The 20026-nt window shown below is 40.6% G+C and overlaps 1 protein-coding gene across 1 annotated transcript in view; it reads right to left on the bottom strand.

Annotated features, from left to right (window-relative positions):
- Nucleotides 1-10621: 10621 nt before the first annotated feature.
- LOC127437738 (proline dehydrogenase 1, mitochondrial-like) overlaps nt 10622-20026 on the bottom strand; it is a 28904-nt gene continuing 19499 nt past the window's right edge. Inside the window, exons 8-13 of the mRNA XM_051692864.1 lie at nt 19651-19743; nt 18765-18911; nt 15625-15800; nt 14624-14722; nt 11803-11891; nt 10622-10972 (exon numbers count right to left, since the gene is read on the bottom strand). Coding sequence (XP_051548824.1) covers nt 10782-10972; nt 11803-11891; nt 14624-14722; nt 15625-15800; nt 18765-18911; nt 19651-19743 — 795 coding nt within the window. The 3' untranslated portion in view covers nt 10622-10781. The remainder of the gene's footprint in view (nt 10973-11802; nt 11892-14623; nt 14723-15624; nt 15801-18764; nt 18912-19650; nt 19744-20026) is intronic.

Here is a 20026-nt window from a genome sequence, read left to right as displayed (position 1 = left end):
GACAAGATGTACATAGAAAAAGCAAATGGAGCATATATCCGATCAAGAGCCAGGTGGATTGAAAAAGGTGAAAAAAGTTCATATTTTTCGGCCTTGAAAAACAAAGACAGACAAAAAATAAATAAGCTTAAGATTAATGATATTATAATAGAAAATCAGAAACTGGTTCAGGACAAAATTTTACTTTTTTATCATAACCTTTATAAATCCAAAATATGATAAAGCAGATCATGACTCTCTTTTTGTAAACATCAAAGATAACATCCAAAAACTGAACGAGGAGGATACTATACTTTACTATACTTAACTATAACGTAAATAGATGTGGCATTAAAACTAATGAAAAACGGCAAATCACCAGGAATTGACGTGTTAATGGCGGAATTTTTAAAATATTTTTGGAATTATATCAGAAAATTATTATATAATGCATTTTTGTAATGTATTCAGAAAGGGTGCTTATCCCCAACTATGAAAACATTGAGTAACCTTGCTTGCTACCTAAACCCAAAAAACAGTTGTTATCATTAGATAATTGGAGACCAGTAACTCTGTATTGATTATAAATTACTTGCCTTAGTGTATGCTAATCATCTTAAACTTGTTCTTGAGAAACTTGTAGAGGAATATCCATCAGCATTTATTAAGGGAAGATATATTCAAAATCATGTTCGACTAATTTTGGACATGGTCGATTATCAATCAATGATTCAGTTAGATAGCCTTATTTTATTTATTGACTTTTTCAAAGCATTCGACACGGTGGAACACAAATGTATGTTTACAGTGCTCAGAATGCTTGGTTTTGGAGAAGGGTTTTGCAAGGTATTAAAATGTTCTATAACAATATTTATAGCTACATATCCCTCAACCCTGGAATGACACCAAAAATTAAGGTTTTATGTGGGATCACACAGGGATGTCCAATTTCACCAAAATTGTTTATATTATGTACTCAAATGCTAGCTTACTTAATTTTTAACCATCCTCAATTAAAAGGAATTAACATTTTTGATTATGAATACCGAATTAGTCAATTTGCAGATGACACCGTAATTTAGTTAAAAGTTAAATCTATAATTGGTAAAGCCCTGGACATTGTTTCAATATACACTATATTGCCAAAAGTATTCGCTCATCTGCCTTTAGATGCATATGAACTTAAGTGACATCCCATTCTTAATCCATAGGGTTTAATATGACGTCGGCCCACCCTTTGCAGCTATAACAGCTTCAACTCTTCTGGGAACGCTTTCCACAAGGTTTAGGAGTGTGTTTATGGGAATTTTTGACCATTCTTCCAGAAGCGCATTTGTGAGGTCAGACACTGATGTTGGACGAGAAGGCCTGGCTCGCAGTCTTCGCTCTAATTCATCCCAAAGGTGCTCTATCGGGTTGAGGTCAGGACTCTGTGCAGGCCAGTCAAGTTCTTCCACACCAAACTCGCTCATCCATGTCTTTATGGACCTTGCTTTGTGCACTGGTGCTCAGTCATGTTGGAACAGGAAGGGGCCATCCCCAAACTGTTCCCACAAAGTTGGGAGCATGGAATTGTCCAAAATCTCTTGGTATGCTGAAGCATTCAGAGTTCCTTTCACTGGAACTAAGGGGCCAAGCCCAGCTCCTGAAAAACAACCCCACACCATAATCCCCCCTCCACCAAACTTCACAGTTGGCACAATGCAGTCAGACAAGTACCGTTCTCCTGACAACCGCCAAACCCAGATTCGTCCATCAGATTGCCAGATGGAGAAGCGTGATTCGTCACTCCAGAGAATGCGTCTCCACTGCTCTAGAGTCCAGTGGCGGCGTGCTTTACACCACTGCATCCGACGCTTTGCATTGCACTTGGTGATGTATGGCTTGGATGCAGCTGCTCGGCCATGGAAACCCATTCCATGAAGCTCTCTACACACTGTTCTTGAGCTAATCTGAAGGCCACATGAACTTTGGAGGTCTGTAGCGATTGACTCTGCAGAAAGTTGGCAACCTCTGCGCACTATGCGCCTCAGCATCCGCTGACCCCGCGATTTTACGTGGCCTACCACTTCATGGCTGAGTTGCTGTCATTCCCAATCGCTTCCACTTTGTTATAATACCACTGACAGTTGACTGTGGAATATTTAGTAGCGAGGAAATTTCACGACTGGACTTGTTGCACAGGTGGCATCCTATCACAGAACCACGCTGGAATTCACTGAGCTCCTGAGAGCGGCCCATTCTTTCACAAATGTTTGTAGAAGCAGTCTGCATGCCTAGGTGCTTCATTTTATACACTTGTGGCCATGGAAGTGATTGGAACACCTGAATTCAATTATTTGGATGGGTGAGCGAATACTTTTGGCAATATAGTGTATCTCGAGAGCATCTGGCCTATGCTTAAATTTTAAAAAATGTGAATTGTTACCTCTTTATTCATGTAAGGAGACAATTATAGAATCCATTCCTGTAAAAACTGATGTAAAATACCTACACTGGCAGCCAAAAGTTTGGAATAATCTACAGATTTATCTGTTTAGGAAGGAAATCGGTACTTTAATTCACCAAAGTGGCATTCAACTGATCACAAAGTATAGTCAGGACATTACATTAAAAAAACAGCACCATCACTATTTGTAAAAAGTAATTTTTGATCAAATCTAAACAGGCCCCATTTCCAGCAGCTATCACTCCAACACCATATCCTTGAGTAATCATGCTAAATTGATAATTTGGTACTAGAAAATCACTTGCCATTATATCAAACACAGTTGAAAGCTATTTGGTTCATTAAATGAATCTTAACATTGTCTTTGTTTTTGAGTTGCCACAGTATGCAATAGACTGGCATGTCTTAAGGTCAATATTAGGTCAAAAATGGCAAAAAAAGAAACAGCTTTCTCTAGAAACACATCAGCCAATCATTGTTTTGAGGAATGCAGGCTATACAATACTTGAAATCGCCAAACAATTTCATACAAAGGTGTACACAACAGTCTTCAAAGACAAAAGACAACTGGCTTTAACAAGGACAGAAAGAGATGTGGAAGGCCCAGATGTACAACTAAATTAGAGGATAAGTAAATCAGAGTCTCTAGTTTGAGAAATAGATGCCTCACGTGTCCTCAGCTGACAGCTTCATTGAATTCTACCTGCTCAACACCAGTTTCATGTACAACAGTAAAAAGAAGACTCAGGGGTGCATGCCTTATGGGAAGAATTGCAAAGAAAAAGCCATTTTTGAAACAGAAAAACAAAAAGAAAAGGGTAGAGTGGGCAAAGAAACACAGACATTGGACAACAGATAATTGGAAAAGAGTGTTATGGATCTTAACCCCATTGAGCTTTTGTGGGATCAGCTAGACTGTAAGGTGCGTGAGAAGTGCCCAACAAGACTGCAGTGCTACAGGAAGTGTGGGGTGAAATGTCACCTGAGTATCTGGACAAACTGACAGCTAGAATGCCAAGGATCTGCAAAGCTGTCATTGCTGCATGTGGAGGATTTTTTGATGAGAATTCTGAAGTAGTTTAAGAAGTTCTGATCATTTTTTTCAAATTGTAATAGTAATTTTTCACATTATTAATGTGACAATACATTGTGATCAGTTGAATGCCACTTTGGTGAATAAAAGTACCGAGCGGGACTGCGCAAACGTCTGTCTGGCTCCTTCTCCTTAAATAAATTAAATTCCTACTTAACCGCTGCAGTGTCCAGATCCCAATAATAACTTTGTGCTGATGTGCCAAAAGATGACAAAGGATTTCTTTGTTGCTAAATCCTAAACTAAAGTATGATTGAACTAAATCATCCACATAAATTTATTGCATTGATTAAGCTGCTGGCTCTGCGTTCTATCGTTGTTATAATGACACGCTGTTTCTTGTCATTTTGGCTTTATTCTCAAAATATTCCAACTTTAATCTAAGAATGAAATCTTAGAATTATTTTTTTCCCCCATGGTGCTAAAACGCTGTCGTAGAGATCTGAACCAACATGAAGCAGACGAAAACAGATCCATTCGAATTAGACTCTTCTTATCCCAGAGGTACTCTCTATATAGCAGAATTTAAAGGAATAGTTCACCCAAAAATGAAAATTCTGTCATTATTTGTTGATCCTCATATCGTTCTGAACTCGTATGACTTTCTCTCTTATGAGGAACACAAAAGGTGATGTTAGGCAGAATGTTGGACTCAGTTACCATTCACTTTTAATGTATGGAAAAAAGATGCAAATGATGGAGATGCACTGTGATGAGCTCAATGAAAAATAATCCAAGATGGCATATGATGTGAGATATAAATGTATTTATCATTTTATAACCAAAATTTAATTCATTCAATACTGAAAATTATCAATAAAAATAGCTTAAAACGGGCCCTGTTATATCTGAAAGCACAATAATCTATGTGGATCTGTGACAGATTTCAACCTGGAAATAAACAGACAAGGAATTGCGATTTACTTCAGAGCAAACCCTTTGTCTTGAAATCATTAACTTCGACTCAATTAATTACAGATTTTTATTCATCTTACCCAAATACTCCATGGGGAAACAGAAAATATTAACAGATGGAGAGAGTGAGAAACTGTTGGTTAAGCATAAAAAGCTTCATCACCCGGATAATAAAAGAGTGGATTTAATTCTCGCCTTGTGTACTCTAAACACCAGATCCATTAAGCTGCAAAGTGAACTTCAAATCATCCTCAAAACACACTTTCAGAGCTCATCGAGCACGTTTGAGCAGAAGAGATACATTAAGGCGAGGGCCTGAAAATATTCCAGCTATTTCCATAAAACAATGTTTTGTTTTTGTATTCACAATGAAACTCAGTGCTAATGACATAATTTGGCTTCAGCACAAACAAACCACTCAATATGAATATATTACATCTGAAATATAATCTGTTTACACAACTTTATCCAGTGTAGAGTTACGTGCTGTTGTCTACCCTCCAAACTGAGAGTTCCATGTGTACCCACAATCCCTTACTCAGAGCACATAAAGTCGCATGCATAAAATATAGTTGTGGAACTTCAGGCATTGTTATCCTTGAATTCAAACCGTTATTACAGGAAAGTGATACTGATGTGTTTGTTTATTAGGGTTTCAATCATGCTTATTATTTTTATTATTGGTGTTCCACATGATGAATAAAGGTGGGGTATAAAACAGCGGTGCACACTCAGGCATCTGACATTTTAGAGAGCCCTTTCAGAGTCATAACGATGCCAGAGAGATGGATGAGCTGTATGGATGTAAAGCCAGACAATAAGAAAAGGTTCCTCAAATATCAGTTACTAAAGTTACTCTTGCTAGAACAAACTTGTGATAACTTGGTATTAGCCACCACTGTCATCAAGATAACTTTGTAATTTCTTTCAATAACTTGGAAAGCTTCAGTTTTTGGGGATCTTTATATTAATTTATTACAGTTTACTGTAGTAACTGGTTAAATCTCACAAAAAAAAAAAAAAAAAAAATGTCTTCACACTAAAATCAAAGGAAAAATATAGAATTATTACATTTCACATAAAGACAATTAAGCATACTTTTGGACCATTACGATTTGTCACATTGTGGCATTTTTTTTAATGACAATCAAGCAAATTTAACTTCCAAATTCTCACTACCATTGGGTGTCTGGATGTTTTACATTTTGGAGTCTTAATTATGATTATTGTCAATGATGATTCTTATTAGATTAAACATGTGTGTTACAAGAAAGTTTGAATTAAAACCAGCATAAATTAAATGCAGTACAACAAATACTAGAATTATGTACTGTATAAGTAAGGTACAATATATGAAATGCAATAATAATGTAATAATGTAAACAATGTATATCTTTCACATTATAGTAATGAGAAAGATTTATTTATGATAATGATAATTTGGGGCAAAACTGTCATAAAAATAATGTCACAATGGAAAAAAAATATATTTTTGGTTTAAGAAATAGGCTTCATTTTCTTTAAGCAAAATTAAATGTATATATTATTTTAAAAAAAATTTAATAGCATTTATTAATATTAGTTAATGTTAAAAACACTACTGTTAATTGTTTTTTCATGTTAGTTCATGATGGATAAACTAATGTTGACATACTGTATACTAATACATTTTAAAGATAAAAAGTTGTATATGCTGTAATTAATATTAACCAAGATTAATAAGGTTTGCAAAAGTGTTGTTCATTGTTAATTCATGTTAACTAATGTAGTAAACTTATGTTAACAAATACAACTTTATTGTAGGTGTCACCATAATTCTTTTTTTTTTTACTTTTTTTTTTTATTTGTTTTTATTTGTTTTTGGGCTGAAAATATGACCCAGACATTTACAGTGATTACTAAGATTTGTGAGATTCACTTATGGTATTTAGGTAGAAATGATGGATCCTTTGTGCGGTATGTCATAAAGAACAGAGTTCCCCTTCTGTCACTCACTCGACGTTGTGTCGATGTAGTGACACTAGGGGTCGATTTTGAGAGCCCAAGACACCTTCAGATCTTTGAGAAAAGGCCAATGAGAACTGCCGTGTAGAATTTGCATGCCACTCCCCCCGACATACAGGTATAAAAGGGAAGCTGGAATGCTGATTCATTCAGATTTTTTCTTTGGAGCCGAGCGGTTGTATTTCAGCGAGCTGAATACTACTACTGATACATTCACCTCTTCAGAAGCGTGTGCTGTTGGATATATGGCACATTCAGCGGCTTTCTTTCCACTCTGCACTCCACTGCAGACTATGCCCCTAGGCACTTCGACAGCGCTTTAAAAGAGTTTATTTCCTCGAAAGAGTATATTTCCTCTATTAGAGCAGGCACAGTGACGTTGAACGTCTTTTTAAAGGTGCCCTTCCATCTCTGTGCAGTTCCTGGATGCGGTCGTTACCTCTTCGCCTCTGACGGTCACAATCACTGCCTCACGTGCCTGGGCCAAAATCACGTTGAGGAAGCATTTGTGGATGGTTCATGTTCTCATTGCGAGAACATGACCATGGCAATGTTGCGGTCACGGCTTTCCTTCTTTCGAGGGAAAGCCACTTCAGCTGTCACCCCCATTGGTCCTTCTACCTACGGGTACGAGGCCGCCCTGATTGACGCTGAAGGCGATTCGGGGGCTTCAATGGGTACGGTTCCGCCGGGTAAACCCCCACTGACCGTCCGCTCCCCGGTATGCTTGTTTGAGCCCGTCCAGTTCTGGGATGAGACAGGCAGCTCGCCTCAGTGCCAGCCTAATGTCTCTTTCGGAGCTCGTGAGCCGGATGAGATGTCGATCGCTGCATCGGACACCGAAGACTCGACCGAGCTGCCGCCTTCGGGTGTGGCAGCCCGGTCTGAGGCCGACGCGGAGCTGACCACCATGCTTGCCCGGGCCGCCGTGAGTGTTGCAGCTTGATGACTGGTTTCTGGGTTCGGTGCGCCGCCTGCGGCCACGCCCCCTTCCACTCCCCTTTTCCCAGAAGTGCACGAGGAGCTGACGTGATCGTGGAGGGCACCTTTCGCTGCCCGAACCCGATCCTTCAGTTCATCCGCTCTCACTACCCTCTACGGTGGGGCAGCCGAAGGTTATGCCGTGATACCCCAGGTGGATAAGGCGATCGTAACACACCTGTGCCCGCTGAGCGCCACCACCTGGCGGAGTCGCCCGGCACTCCCTTCCCGAGCCTGTAGGATGACGTCATCTCTGGCAACTAAAGCCTACAGCGCTGCCGGTCAGGCCGCCTCCGCCCTGCAGGCCATGGCCTTCTTACAGGTCCATCAGGCCAAGGCTTTGAAAGAGCTACACGAGGGTAGTTCTGATCCCGGTGTGCTACAAGAGCTGCGCTCAGCGACTGATATTGCCCTCCATGCGACTAAGGTCACAGCGCGCGCACTCAGACAGACGATGTCCACGCTTGTGGTCAAGGAGCGCCACCTGTGGCTGAACCTGGTCGAAATGTGGGACGCGGACAAGACACGGTTCCTTAACACGCCCATCTCCCAGGTCGGCCTCTTCGGCGACACTGTTGAGGACTTCGCCCAGCAGTTCTCGGCAGTGAAGCAACAGACGGAGGCCATTCAGCACACCTTGCCCCGATGCGGCTCAAGAGTGCGCACCCCGTCTGTTCGCCGAAGGCGTCCCCCTGCGGTGACACAAACTCAACTGCCCCAGCCCGAGCCCATCCCTCGGCCCCAGCGTAGAGCCCCCCACAGGAGATGGACACCCCCCGCTTCTCAGCCAGCCGCGAAGACCCCCAGGAGGGCTCCAAAGCGCCCCTAAGACAGGAAACCCGAGGATCAAGACGTCTGCGGGAACTCCGGAGCTGGTAGCCAGACCACTCCATCCCCTGGTGGAAGGCCGGGAGGAAAATTTTTGTTCCCAGTTTCCTCTCTCCTCGGGTCACACTGCCAGTGCTCACTGTTGCCGTCCCCACGGCTACCTGACACAGAGCGCCTGCAGCCTGGGCCTCACGAACGCAGCCCCCCGCCTTCGCGTGCCCCGCTGCATCACAAAAACCACAACCCCAACCGGCCGGTGGTGACGAGTCTCGAGGACAGCCTGAGAGGCCCTCCTCCTCAGTCGCTGGCACTCCTTACGCAGGGTGCATGGAGCAAGGTAAGTGCTTGGAGGGTCCCCTCAGCGCGGCTGCCTTGGGTCGGAGCACCGCTCCCCGACACAGCACTCCCTGCTCCTCCCGCCGCGAGGCCCCACCCCCAGGAACGTCGGATGCAATCCTTCCATTAGTGCCCCTTGCCCAGAGTTTGGACGCGTGGCTGACGCTTTCCAACCCGTCGCGCTGGCTGGCCAGAACCATCCGACTCGGCTATGTGATTCAATTCGCTAGGCGCCCGCCCCGGTTCCGCGGCATTCTCTTCACGTCAGTGAAGGACGAGAGCGCCACTGTCCTGCAGGCGGAGATCGCGGTCCTCCTACAGAAAAATGCGATAGAGCCTGTCCCTCCAGCCGAGGAGAGACAGGGGTTTTACAATCCTTACTTCATCGTTCCCAAGAACGGTGGTGGGTTGCGGCCAATCTTGGACCTGTGAGTTCTGAACTGGGCCTTGCACAGACTCCCGTTCAAGATGCTGATGCAAAAGCAAATTTTGACGTGCATCCGGCATCAAGATTGGTTCACGGCGGTAGACCTGAAGGATGCGTACTTTCACGGCTCGATTTTACCTCGACTCAGACCCTTCCTATGGTTCACGTTCGAAGGTCGTGCATATCAGTACAAGGTCCTCCCCTTCGGCTTGTCCTTGTCCCCTCGCATCTTCACGAAGGTCACAGAGGCAGCCCTTGCCCCGTTAAGGGAAGTGGGCGATCGCATACTCAATTACCTCGATGACTGGCAGGTGACGCTCAGGGGAGAGTGGAGATTCCACCCTCAGGTGGTCCAGCTGATTTGGAGTCGATTCAGCAAGGCACAGGTAGACCTGTACGCCTCCCAGGAATACTCCCACTGCCTGCTCTGATATGCCCTGACGGGAGCTCCCCTCGGTACAGACGCGCTGGCACACAGCTGGCCCCAGGGGCTGTGCAAATACGCGTTCCCCCCAGTGAGCCTACTTGCACAGGTTCTGTGCAAGGTCAGGGAGGATGAGGAGCAGGTCATTCTCGTGGCACCGTATTGGCCCACCAAGACCTGGTTCTCAGACCTCACGCCCCTCGCGACAGCACCTCCCTGGCAAATTCCCCTGAGGAAGAACCTTCTTTCTCATGGACGGGGTGCCCTCTGGCACCCACGCCCAGACCTCTGGAATCTCCATGTCTGGTCACTGGACGGGACGCGGAAGACCTAACTGGTCTACCGCCCACAGTGGTTAACACGATCACTCGGGCCAGAGCTACTTCTACAAGGCAGCTGTATTCCCTGAAGTGGCGCATCTTTGCTAAGTGGTGTTCTTCCCGTAGCAAAGACCCCCAGAGGTGCGCAGTCGGGTCAATGCTTTCCTTCCTGCAAGAGAAGATGGATGGGCGGCTGTCCCCCTCCACTCTCAAGGTCTATTTAGCTGCTAAAGCAGCACACCACAACGCTGTTGAAGGTAAGTCTCTCGATAAGCATGACCTGATCATCAGGTTCCTGAGAGGTGCCAGGAGGTTGAACCCTCCTAGGCCGTGCCTCTTTCCCTCATGGGACCTTCCGTGGTCCTTTTAGGCCTACGGAGAGCCAGTCGAGTTAAAGGCCATCTCATTGAAGACCGCCCTCCTGACTGCGCTCACTTCCATCCAGAGGGTCAGGGACCTGCAAGCGTTCTCTGTCAGCGAAGAATGCCTAGAGTTCAGTCCGTAAGACTTTCACGTGATCCTGAGACCTCGACCGGGCTATGTGTCCAAGGTTCCCATGACCCCTTTTAGGGATCAGGTGGTGAGTCTGCAAACGCTGCTCCCGGAGGAGGCAGACTCAGCCTTATCGTTGCTGTGTCCGGTGCGTGCTTTGCGCATCTACTTGGATCGCACACAGAGCTGTAGACGCTCTGTGCCCTCTTGCCACAGGCTGAACTACACCGCTGTAATGGCCGGGACCTTGTCTCAGCTCCTCAGTGCAAAAACCTGAATGAATCTGCATTCCACCCTCCCTTTTATACCCGTATGTCAGGGGGAGTGGCATGCAAATTCTGCTCGCCAATTCTCATTGGCCTTTTTTCAAAGATCTGAAGGTGTCTCGGGCTCTCAAGATCGACCCCTAGTGTCACTACATCGACACAACGGAACAAAATTACGATAGTAACCGAGACGTTTTCTTTATCTTCAGAAAGTGAAGAGAGAGATTAAAGAATCATCAGAAGACTTTAAGAAGTGAAATATGTGTTTTATAAAGCGGGTGTGTAGAAGACCTCTCCACTAGTCAGTCTGCGCATGAGCTCTTTCCACAGAAGGTCTCTCTCCATCTGGGCTCCTTTCATAATGCCGCGGTTCTCCTGAGCCCGACGGGACAAGTACGGGATCACCTCGTTCACCGGACCGAACGGAACATACTTGTACACTGGGAATCCTGCCTGAGCTATAGATGAACACAAAAGAAAACCATTATTTCAAGTGCTTTTAAACTTTCTGTTCATGTATCACATTGATATGTTCAGATGTGCAATTGTGTTTTAAAAATCGCAATTACGTTAGCATTTTAAATAACTTTCATTAACAAAATGTACCATTATTAATGATGCTTAACAAACAAACGAAGTAGTAAACTTGTCCCATATCGTGGTGGCAACTTTTGCATGGCCAAGCACCACTCGCATATTTTTGAGAATATGTAAGCATTATACAACTTAAATATTCTCGTCACATTACACAATTCCTAACAAATCATAAATGCACATTTAAGTACTTAGTAATGTCATGCAACTTCTTATACATTCACATACAGTATAGTACAAAAACTACTAATACGTTAAGTATTATGTAAGTAAGGGTTTATATAAAATATAACTGCAAAATAAAATACTACATGATAATGCGGAGCCCAACGGGAAGTGCATTATTACACAGCTACTTAGCAAATAAATAAATCAAATACTGAAATATTGATATGAGTTGACATTATTTTGCTATGTGAGAAGAAAGAGACCACAGAGTGACACAAGAGACACAAAACTAGCATAGCTATGTAGGAAATCAGTTGCCTGGGACTACGGCCAACTATACAGAAAAAAAATGCCATAAGTGACCAATCAGAATTAAGCATTCCAGAGAGCTGTGTACGGTAATAATATTTGATAATGACTTAATGAAAGTTATGATAAAATGTTAGCGTAATGCCATTAGCATGATAATAGCTTTAGAAGTGATTTTATAAATATTAAGAGTGTGTGGGGTTTGTATGTGTTTCACCTAATGGAAAGCTGATCTGGTCACACATTCCCAGGAGCTGACCGAAGTACACCTTCTTATCAGTTGGTGCCAGACCCATTTCATTCATCCTGTTATACCATAAACACACAGAATACCGTCACAGAAAGTGAAAAATGAGAGGGGCATCTTTGGCAAGGTCATTAAAATATTGCATTCACTCCTGCAATAGCTCATTCTATGCTCTTATCAATTAAAGTCATTATATCCACAAATATGACACATTCCTAGACACTTTGTGTGTTATTAAATGTGAATGATTTAAAATGAGAATAAGTGCCGTGTACTTCAGAGAACTGTGCCTTGGTGGCATTCTTTGACATTGTGATGAAGAATGTAAATGACATTTGTCACTGGCACACCTTTGTCAAATGAGGTTACACCCTTAAGCAGCGATTACATAGAAATTAATGATCTAACATAACTATTCATTTACAGACTAATTTAGTCCCTGCGGGATCCTAGACATCATCTTTATTGTTAAAACTGGGTATATGTAAATGTTCCTGGGGATGAAACATAAGACCTGATAGCTAAGAATAGAGCTTATAACTACACTATAAATGTGAGACAAATGAGAAATTTGGACAAAGAGCGAAATATTGTCTTGCATAGCCAGTTTTCTAACTATCGGCATAAAGTTTGGACCACATTGCTGCTTTTTCTAGCCAAGAAGTGATGCCCCACTGTTTACTTTTTTGATGTAACATTTTAGGGTGTGCCAATCTAAAACCAAATACAACACTGAAAGCAGAGAGGAATATAAAAGTTATCTAAAGATTATACAGTATATAGGTTTAAGGTTCTCTCATTTACTTGCTACTAAATGTCAAAAATACAAATCTTAAATGTCCTTAAAATGAATGAATGGATGGATGGATGGATGGATGGATGGATGGATGGATGGATGGATGGATGGATGGATGGATGGATGGATGGATGGATGGATGGATGGATGGATGGATGGATGGATGGATGGATGGATGGATGGATGGATGGATGGATGGATGGAGTGAATAGCTCTTCCTTGGACATGCTCATTGTAGCAGCCTATGAACTTACTCATGGAAATTTGGTAAAGCCTTCTAATCGAATTAGAGCTAGCAGTTTTGAGAAAGCTCTTGCCATTTTTAAGTGCAATATGCATCAGTGTATATACAGTGTATATACAGTATTGATTATAATTTTAATTAAATAGCGCGTTCCGTCCACGCTATTTTTAAATGTCGGTTTTGGTACATATTAATCAGATGCTTATGGAGCATCTAAAAAAAAAAAAAAAAACTGCTGGTTTTCAGTGTCATAAACACCACATTTTTATGATGCTATGTCAAGTTAAAACTTTGAAAAATCACATTTTGAGATCTCTGCATTCTGTTGTGCATCATCTTGCTGTCAAGAACGTGTCCTGTGGCTGCGCTGATTCTCTCCTTCAATATTAGCATGATGGAACACAACGGGTTGGAGCACAATGCAGACACATTTTTAGAAATCGAACTGTTATTAGTCTTAAAAACATGTTGCTCATAGCAAGAGACTTTATAAAAACAACAAGACACATCACAAAGGTCAAAGATGTCTGTTTAGTGAATTTTTATGAAAACAAAAAATGAAAAGGAACTAAATTTTTAGCAGAACGCAACCGAAAACCAGAAAAAGTGATATTATATTGTTCTGGAGTGAAAACGTTTAAATGCTGGTAACCGATTATAACCGGTTAATTTTGTTCCGATAAATTTTTCATTAATCTAAAGGCCAAAGTGTTTGTCACAGAACATTTTTGGAACTACACCACTTCATGTTGCCCATAAAAATTAAACATGTGCTTTGATCCTGAAGGAAATTGTTGCATTACACATTTCTTTGCCTAATTGCCCATTGTGGATGTTGCATTCTCTGAATGAAGACCTTTTTTAACAACTATGTATAATTACTACATTGCAGTGTTGCCAGATCTTGAAAGAGAAACAAGCAACCTGGTCTGGAAAAATAAGCCCAAAATAAGCAAAAATAAGCAATAAATGTTTTTCTTTGTGATGGATTTATCGGCATAGAAATCAATTTACTGTAATGTACTGTACATGCACAGCTAATCCAGATACAAGGAAAACATTATTAGAGGTTGAAAGTACATTTCTCAGTCGTTTCCAAGTCTTGATATGCCAAGATATGATGCATTAATACAGATTTGATGCTGTCGGGTTTTGACTCGACTAAATAAAATTACCCTTAACTGTTAATTAACTGCTTATGATTTCTATGCCGATAAATCCACCACAAAGAAAAACATTTATTACTTATTTTCACTTATTTCAGTGAAGCAAGTGGCTTATTTTGGGCTTGTTTTTCCAGACCAGGTTGCTTGTTTCTCTTGCAAGATCTGGCAACACTGCAATTGGTATTTCATCCACCCATTAGCACAGAGTACTGTCATTTTTAAAAGGACGTTATTAACCGTACTTGTAACTTGTTCTAACCGGTAACCTTTTAGAAAGGAGGCTGTGGAACTTCTGAACCGGAATGAAAAATTACAATTTTTGTTCAGAACGAACCAAAATGAAAAACATTTTGTTTTTAGTCCCTGATTAAAATCCAAGATGGATCCAAAAATGTGTATTCTCGCCAAGCGTGTCATCCACACAAATTGCCAAACTTAATTACACATAATTTTGTTTTCTTTCCTTAAAATGGAACTGGATGCGTGAACATATTTACTCCCCAAAAATTATGACATTAAATCGCAGTTGAATATTTTAATCAAATGGCAGCCCTAATATTGAGACAGAGAGAGACAAAGTTTTACCTTCTAAGTGTATGTTTAATCGTGTCTAGATTGTGTGATGCCACCATGACATTCGCTCTCTTGTTCCGTTCAATCTCCTCCAACACGTAATCCAGACACCTGAAAGACGACAGTAGCTCATATATCAGCTTGCTTTTGAGTTAAACTTTTAGCCAACATTTTTAGCTGACTATTGACCGCCAAACACACAAGCTTGTAAAAAGATCTGATTTATTTTGAAAGCTGTCAGAAAGTGCCTTAATCATAATCAGGCTTACCTGTGGTGAGATAAGCAAAAAGTCTAGATAAATCTCTCTTGCCTGTGAAACATTCTGTCAGTGTGTCTGAATGGAGCTCAATTCAGGGTTAGTACCATGTTCAGATAAGGACGTATACAATACAAGCATCTTAATATTGCCGATATGGGCGCAGATCCAACTTGGCCATGTAATTTCGCTACTTACAGAAAGGAAAAGTGAACCTGATCCTGAATCAGAGGTTCTAATCTACTGGGACACAACCCAAAAGTTGCGGGTCTGTTCTGTTGGGGTTGCAGACAGCAGGAAAATAATGATGCTAAATACAAATAATAAAATGCAACTACACATTATTGTGCACATTTAGGACAGGAAAATAAATAAAGACTAATCAACTTTATAAAGGGAAAAGGAAAATGTTTTCCATATGCTTTCATGCAAAATTATCTGTCACTTGATAAAATGGCTGTTTATAATAATAATAATAATAATAATAAAACAATTTTACATATTTTTAGGCCTATGAAGTTCAAGGTAATATTAATTACCTTTCAAGTTTGATTTTAAAGACATATTTGTTACTTTTTGATGAGCAATTACTGAGTTGGGTCGCCACTTGATATACAATGTGATTTCTGGGTCCTGAAGCAAAACCAGTTCAGAACCACTGCTGTGGATTTCCCTTTCATTAACTGAGAATTCTGACCCAATTCAATAGTTACAAACTGTGACATTTACAAGGAAGACGTTACTTAAGTTACTTGCCTGTGGTACATTATGTTTGTGGTTTCATAGTCTGGATTGATGGGATCCTCATATCCAATATCTGCTGCTCGGCTTCTCTCCTGGTACATGTAAGCCCCCCTCACCAACTTAGCACCGAAATGCCAGCCCTCTCTCCTCGACAGCTCAACATCCATGGAGACATTATCAAATGCCTCCTGAGCAAAGAAAATTGTTTTTGTTTCAACAAATAACATTGTTTTAAAGGGAGCATATCATGGAAGCAAGATTTTCCATGCTCTTTTGAAATAGAAGTTTGGTGTACTATGTTAACATAGTCTAACATTGACAACGTAAAGCATCATCTACATACTGTATAGAAATCTTAAAAGGTACAGTAGCAAAAACAGCATATTTAATTAAGTGTCAAAAGAAAGGTTGACAAATGGTCATGAAAAATTCAAATTATGACTGTTGGAAAGAAACTAGGAATGTGCATATCTACATAATTTTATAATATTTGGTTTTGAGGACTCGATATGTTAGATCTAATTATACATTTCTCAGACAACACAGACTAGTCGACTAGTACGTTTTAAAGGATTAGTTCACAAAAAAAAAACGATAATTCTCTCATCATTTACTCACCCTTATGTCCTCTCAAACTCTATGACTTTCTTCCGCAGAACACAAACAAAGGTATTTTAATGGAGATGTGATGTCTATTTTTCCATACAATGCAAGTGAACGGTGACCAAATTTTCAAGTTCCAAAAAGGACATAAAGGAAGCATAAAGGAAGCATAATCCATAAGATTATGTTAATCCATAAAACTCCAGTGGTTTAATGTTTTGTGAAGCAATCCAATCGGTTTTGGGTGAGAACAGACCACAATATATAATACTATATATTGTATACGTAATAATATAATACTATAATCCTGACATCAGCAGTCTTCTGCGCACTGTGCTTGCATCAAGCACTAGGAAGTGTAATCGAGCTTGAAATCATGATCGTGCCTAGAGACTGAAATGGCAAGATGTACAGTGAAAAAGGAGTTTTGTTGAAGTCTGTTTCTAACCGAAAACTGATTGGATCACTTCAGAAGACATGGATTAAATCACTGGAGTTTTATGGATTACCTTTATGCTGCCTTTATGTCCTTTTTGAAGCTTGAAAATTCGGTCACCATTGACTTGCATTGTATGGACAAAGAGACATCATATCTCCATTAAAATATATTTGTATATGTTCCGTAGAAGAAAGAAAGTCATACGAGTTTGAGGCGACATAAGGGTGAGAAAATAATCATTTTTGGGTGAACTATATTCCTTTAAGAAGAACTGTATAATTATACTAATTTAGCATCATCTACCACACTCATGTCAAAGGCCTTAAAGGGATAGTTCACCCAAAAATGAAAATTCTCTCATCATTTACTCACCCTCATGCCATCCCAGATGTGTATGACTTTCTTTCTTCACCAGAACACATTTGAAAAAAAAAACTGAAAAATATCTTATCTCAGTAGGTCCTTAAAATGCAAGTGGATGGTGATCAGACTTTTGAATCTCCAAAAAGACTGTCAGCATAAACGTCATCCATATGACTTCAGCCGTAAATTATTGTCTTCTAAAGCAATACAATTGCTTTTGGTGTGAGAAAGATCAATATTTAAGTACTTTTTAACTATAAATCATGCTTCTGTTCAGCAGCGGTAAGAGTGTGACGTATTTGCGTTGGCATGTTCACGCCTGAACTGACACATGTGCGACACACCCGGAAGAGCAGCGCTGTCAGTTATTTAATCAATGTGCGCTACCCCTGCGGCTTTCGCTGTCTCCGTATTTACATCCGCGTTTCCCACTGAACATGTTTAGATGGGAACGACAATATGGAACAGCTTCTAGTCCAGCCGGGCCCCCCTTCCAGCCCAGGCCTGGGACAAAAGATCCAATTGTCCCCTCTTATCGGCAGTCCTGAGTGTGAATACGTGATAAGAGAGACCACGTGTAACCGCTGAAGTCATATGGATGGCATTTATGCTGACTGTCTGTGATTTTTGGAGCTTCAAAAGTCTGATCACCATCCACTTGCATTATAAGGACTTACTGAGAGATATTTTTCTATTTTTCTTCAAATGTGTTCTGGTGAAGAAAGAAAGTCATACACACCTGGGATATCATGAGGGTGAGTAAATGATGAGAGAATTTTCATTTCTGGGTGAACTATCCCTTTAAGGGACGTGCACTGGGATACATTCATATGTCCAAAAACAGCAAGGCATGTTTTTTGCGAAACAAAACGGAACAAAATTGAGGGGTTACGGGACTCATTTTTTGTCATGCTGTCTTAAAATTCAGTGCTCATGCAGTGAGAAATGATGCAACTGCCAAAGACATCTGTCTGCATGTGTACATAGATACCAACATTTTAAAAATAACTATTATTTATTATTAAATAAAAGACATAAATTGGTCAACCTCAATAATCCCTACAAGTAAACTTGACTAACGTTATAATTGGATCTCTTATATGCTACAAATACTGTATATAGAATTTGGCCCCTTTAAAACTTCTTCAAAGTTCTAATGAGTGTTTGGACTGCATTTATTTAATCATCACCATCATCATAATTTATTTCCTTTCAGGGTTAACTGCAATGCAGTGATACATTGCAACCACCAAAGCATTAAATGTCAGTTTTGATGTTGCATTATCTAAATATTAAATGGACAGTTCACCCCAAAAGAAAATTCTGTCCTCATTTACTCACCCTTATATTATTCCAAACCATAGTGACAATTTTTTCTCCAGTGGAACACAAAATTAGATGTTAGGCTGTATGTTAGTCTCAGTCACCATTTACTTGCATTGCATCTATTTTTCTATAAAATGAAAGTGAATGATGAATGAGGCTCTCATTCTGTCTAACATTTACTTTTGTGTTCCACGGGAGAAATAAAGTCATACAGGTTTGAAATAACATGAGGGTGAGTATATGATGACAACATTTACATTTTTAGGTGAACTGTCCCTTTAAACCATGTTATGTATAAATCCATACTGACAAATGCAAAACATGTTTATTGAATTGAATCTAACCATCTTACTGAGGATAAATCCCAGAATGCCACATTGATACCCTACATATGTGTCAGACCTATGTGTGTGAAGCTTACTTTGAGGTAGCACTGATAAGTGTTAAATATGACAGATTTGTCTCTATTGAAGATCCTCTGCATCTCTACAGTGAGTCGGCTGATCGCAGGTTGGAAATACGTCTGCTCTGCATCCACCATCAACCTGACACCATTTTCCACTGCATGCTGCTCAACATAAACAAGAATCCATTTTAAAAATATACATAATTCAGGTGAAGGAAAGATATCACCACAGCAGCATTTTAATTAATGTTGTGCCTTTCTATCCTCATATTATTTGCCAACAAATAATGTTATAACCTAAGGAATCATACGACTGCTGATCTATAGAATATATGTTACATGCATTAGATATCTTAAGTCAACCACTTTTATTTTTGTATTGTTAGAGAAAGTAGAGAGATGATGAAGAAGAGAGGGAAGAATGGGATTAGAGCATGATAAGTGCTGAATCCGAACCCACATCTCCCACGCGAGCACCATGACTCCACGTTTCTGGAGCTAACAATGCTAAAAATTAGGCCACAGCTCTAACTTGTAAAAAAAAACTTTGATTTGTATATTTCTGGCAACCATTTCAGAGAAATGCTGCTTTTAATTGAAATAGCTTAAACTTTATAACATTTTTTACTTCAAGTCTGAAAAACAGGAACTGCTGACCGTACTGAGCCACACAGCATGTACCGCTTGTTTCAGCTGCCTTTCACAGTGCGACATGAACTTGATGCATGTTCCTCACATCAAGTCGACGGGGTGGAACAGCTCTCTAACCTCCACACTCTACTGAAGACTTTCTTAAAATCGATCTCTTATGTTCCTCATCCTTGAATGTCTGTTAGACCATGACCTTCTGACACTCTGCATGAATCCCACAGGTAAACTATAAGAGGTACAATGAATGCACCTTAGCCAAGACGTCCAATCGCTGAATCATTCTTTTCATCTGTTTCTCTTCTTCCTCAGTGAACTTACACAGAAGAGGCTCCAACTGACCAGTCTGTTTGAGAAAAACAGAAGAAATTCAATATTCAGGCACATATGGTTGCATTTAATTTGGGAAATGTATACCACTAATAGCTACATTTTTCCATTTTCTGAAGAAAATGCTTGTGCACAACTCACTGTCATGATGCTAGCATGTTGTTGTTGGTTACCATTGCTAGGGTGTTTTAAGTTCCTTATTGGCCAAGTCAAAAGTGCCCACCCACAAGTCTCTATATAATATTCTGGTCCCTAGATATAGCTCGGGTCCCTCCTTCGATGTTAATCTTGGGACTGTT

The sequence above is a fragment of the Myxocyprinus asiaticus genome, chromosome 4, assembly GCF_019703515.2.
Source record: "Myxocyprinus asiaticus isolate MX2 ecotype Aquarium Trade chromosome 4, UBuf_Myxa_2, whole genome shotgun sequence".
NCBI lineage: Eukaryota > Metazoa > Chordata > Actinopteri > Cypriniformes > Catostomidae > Myxocyprinus > Myxocyprinus asiaticus.
Note: the sequence above shows the minus strand (reverse complement) of the source record. Positions and strands in the feature narration are given on the sequence as shown.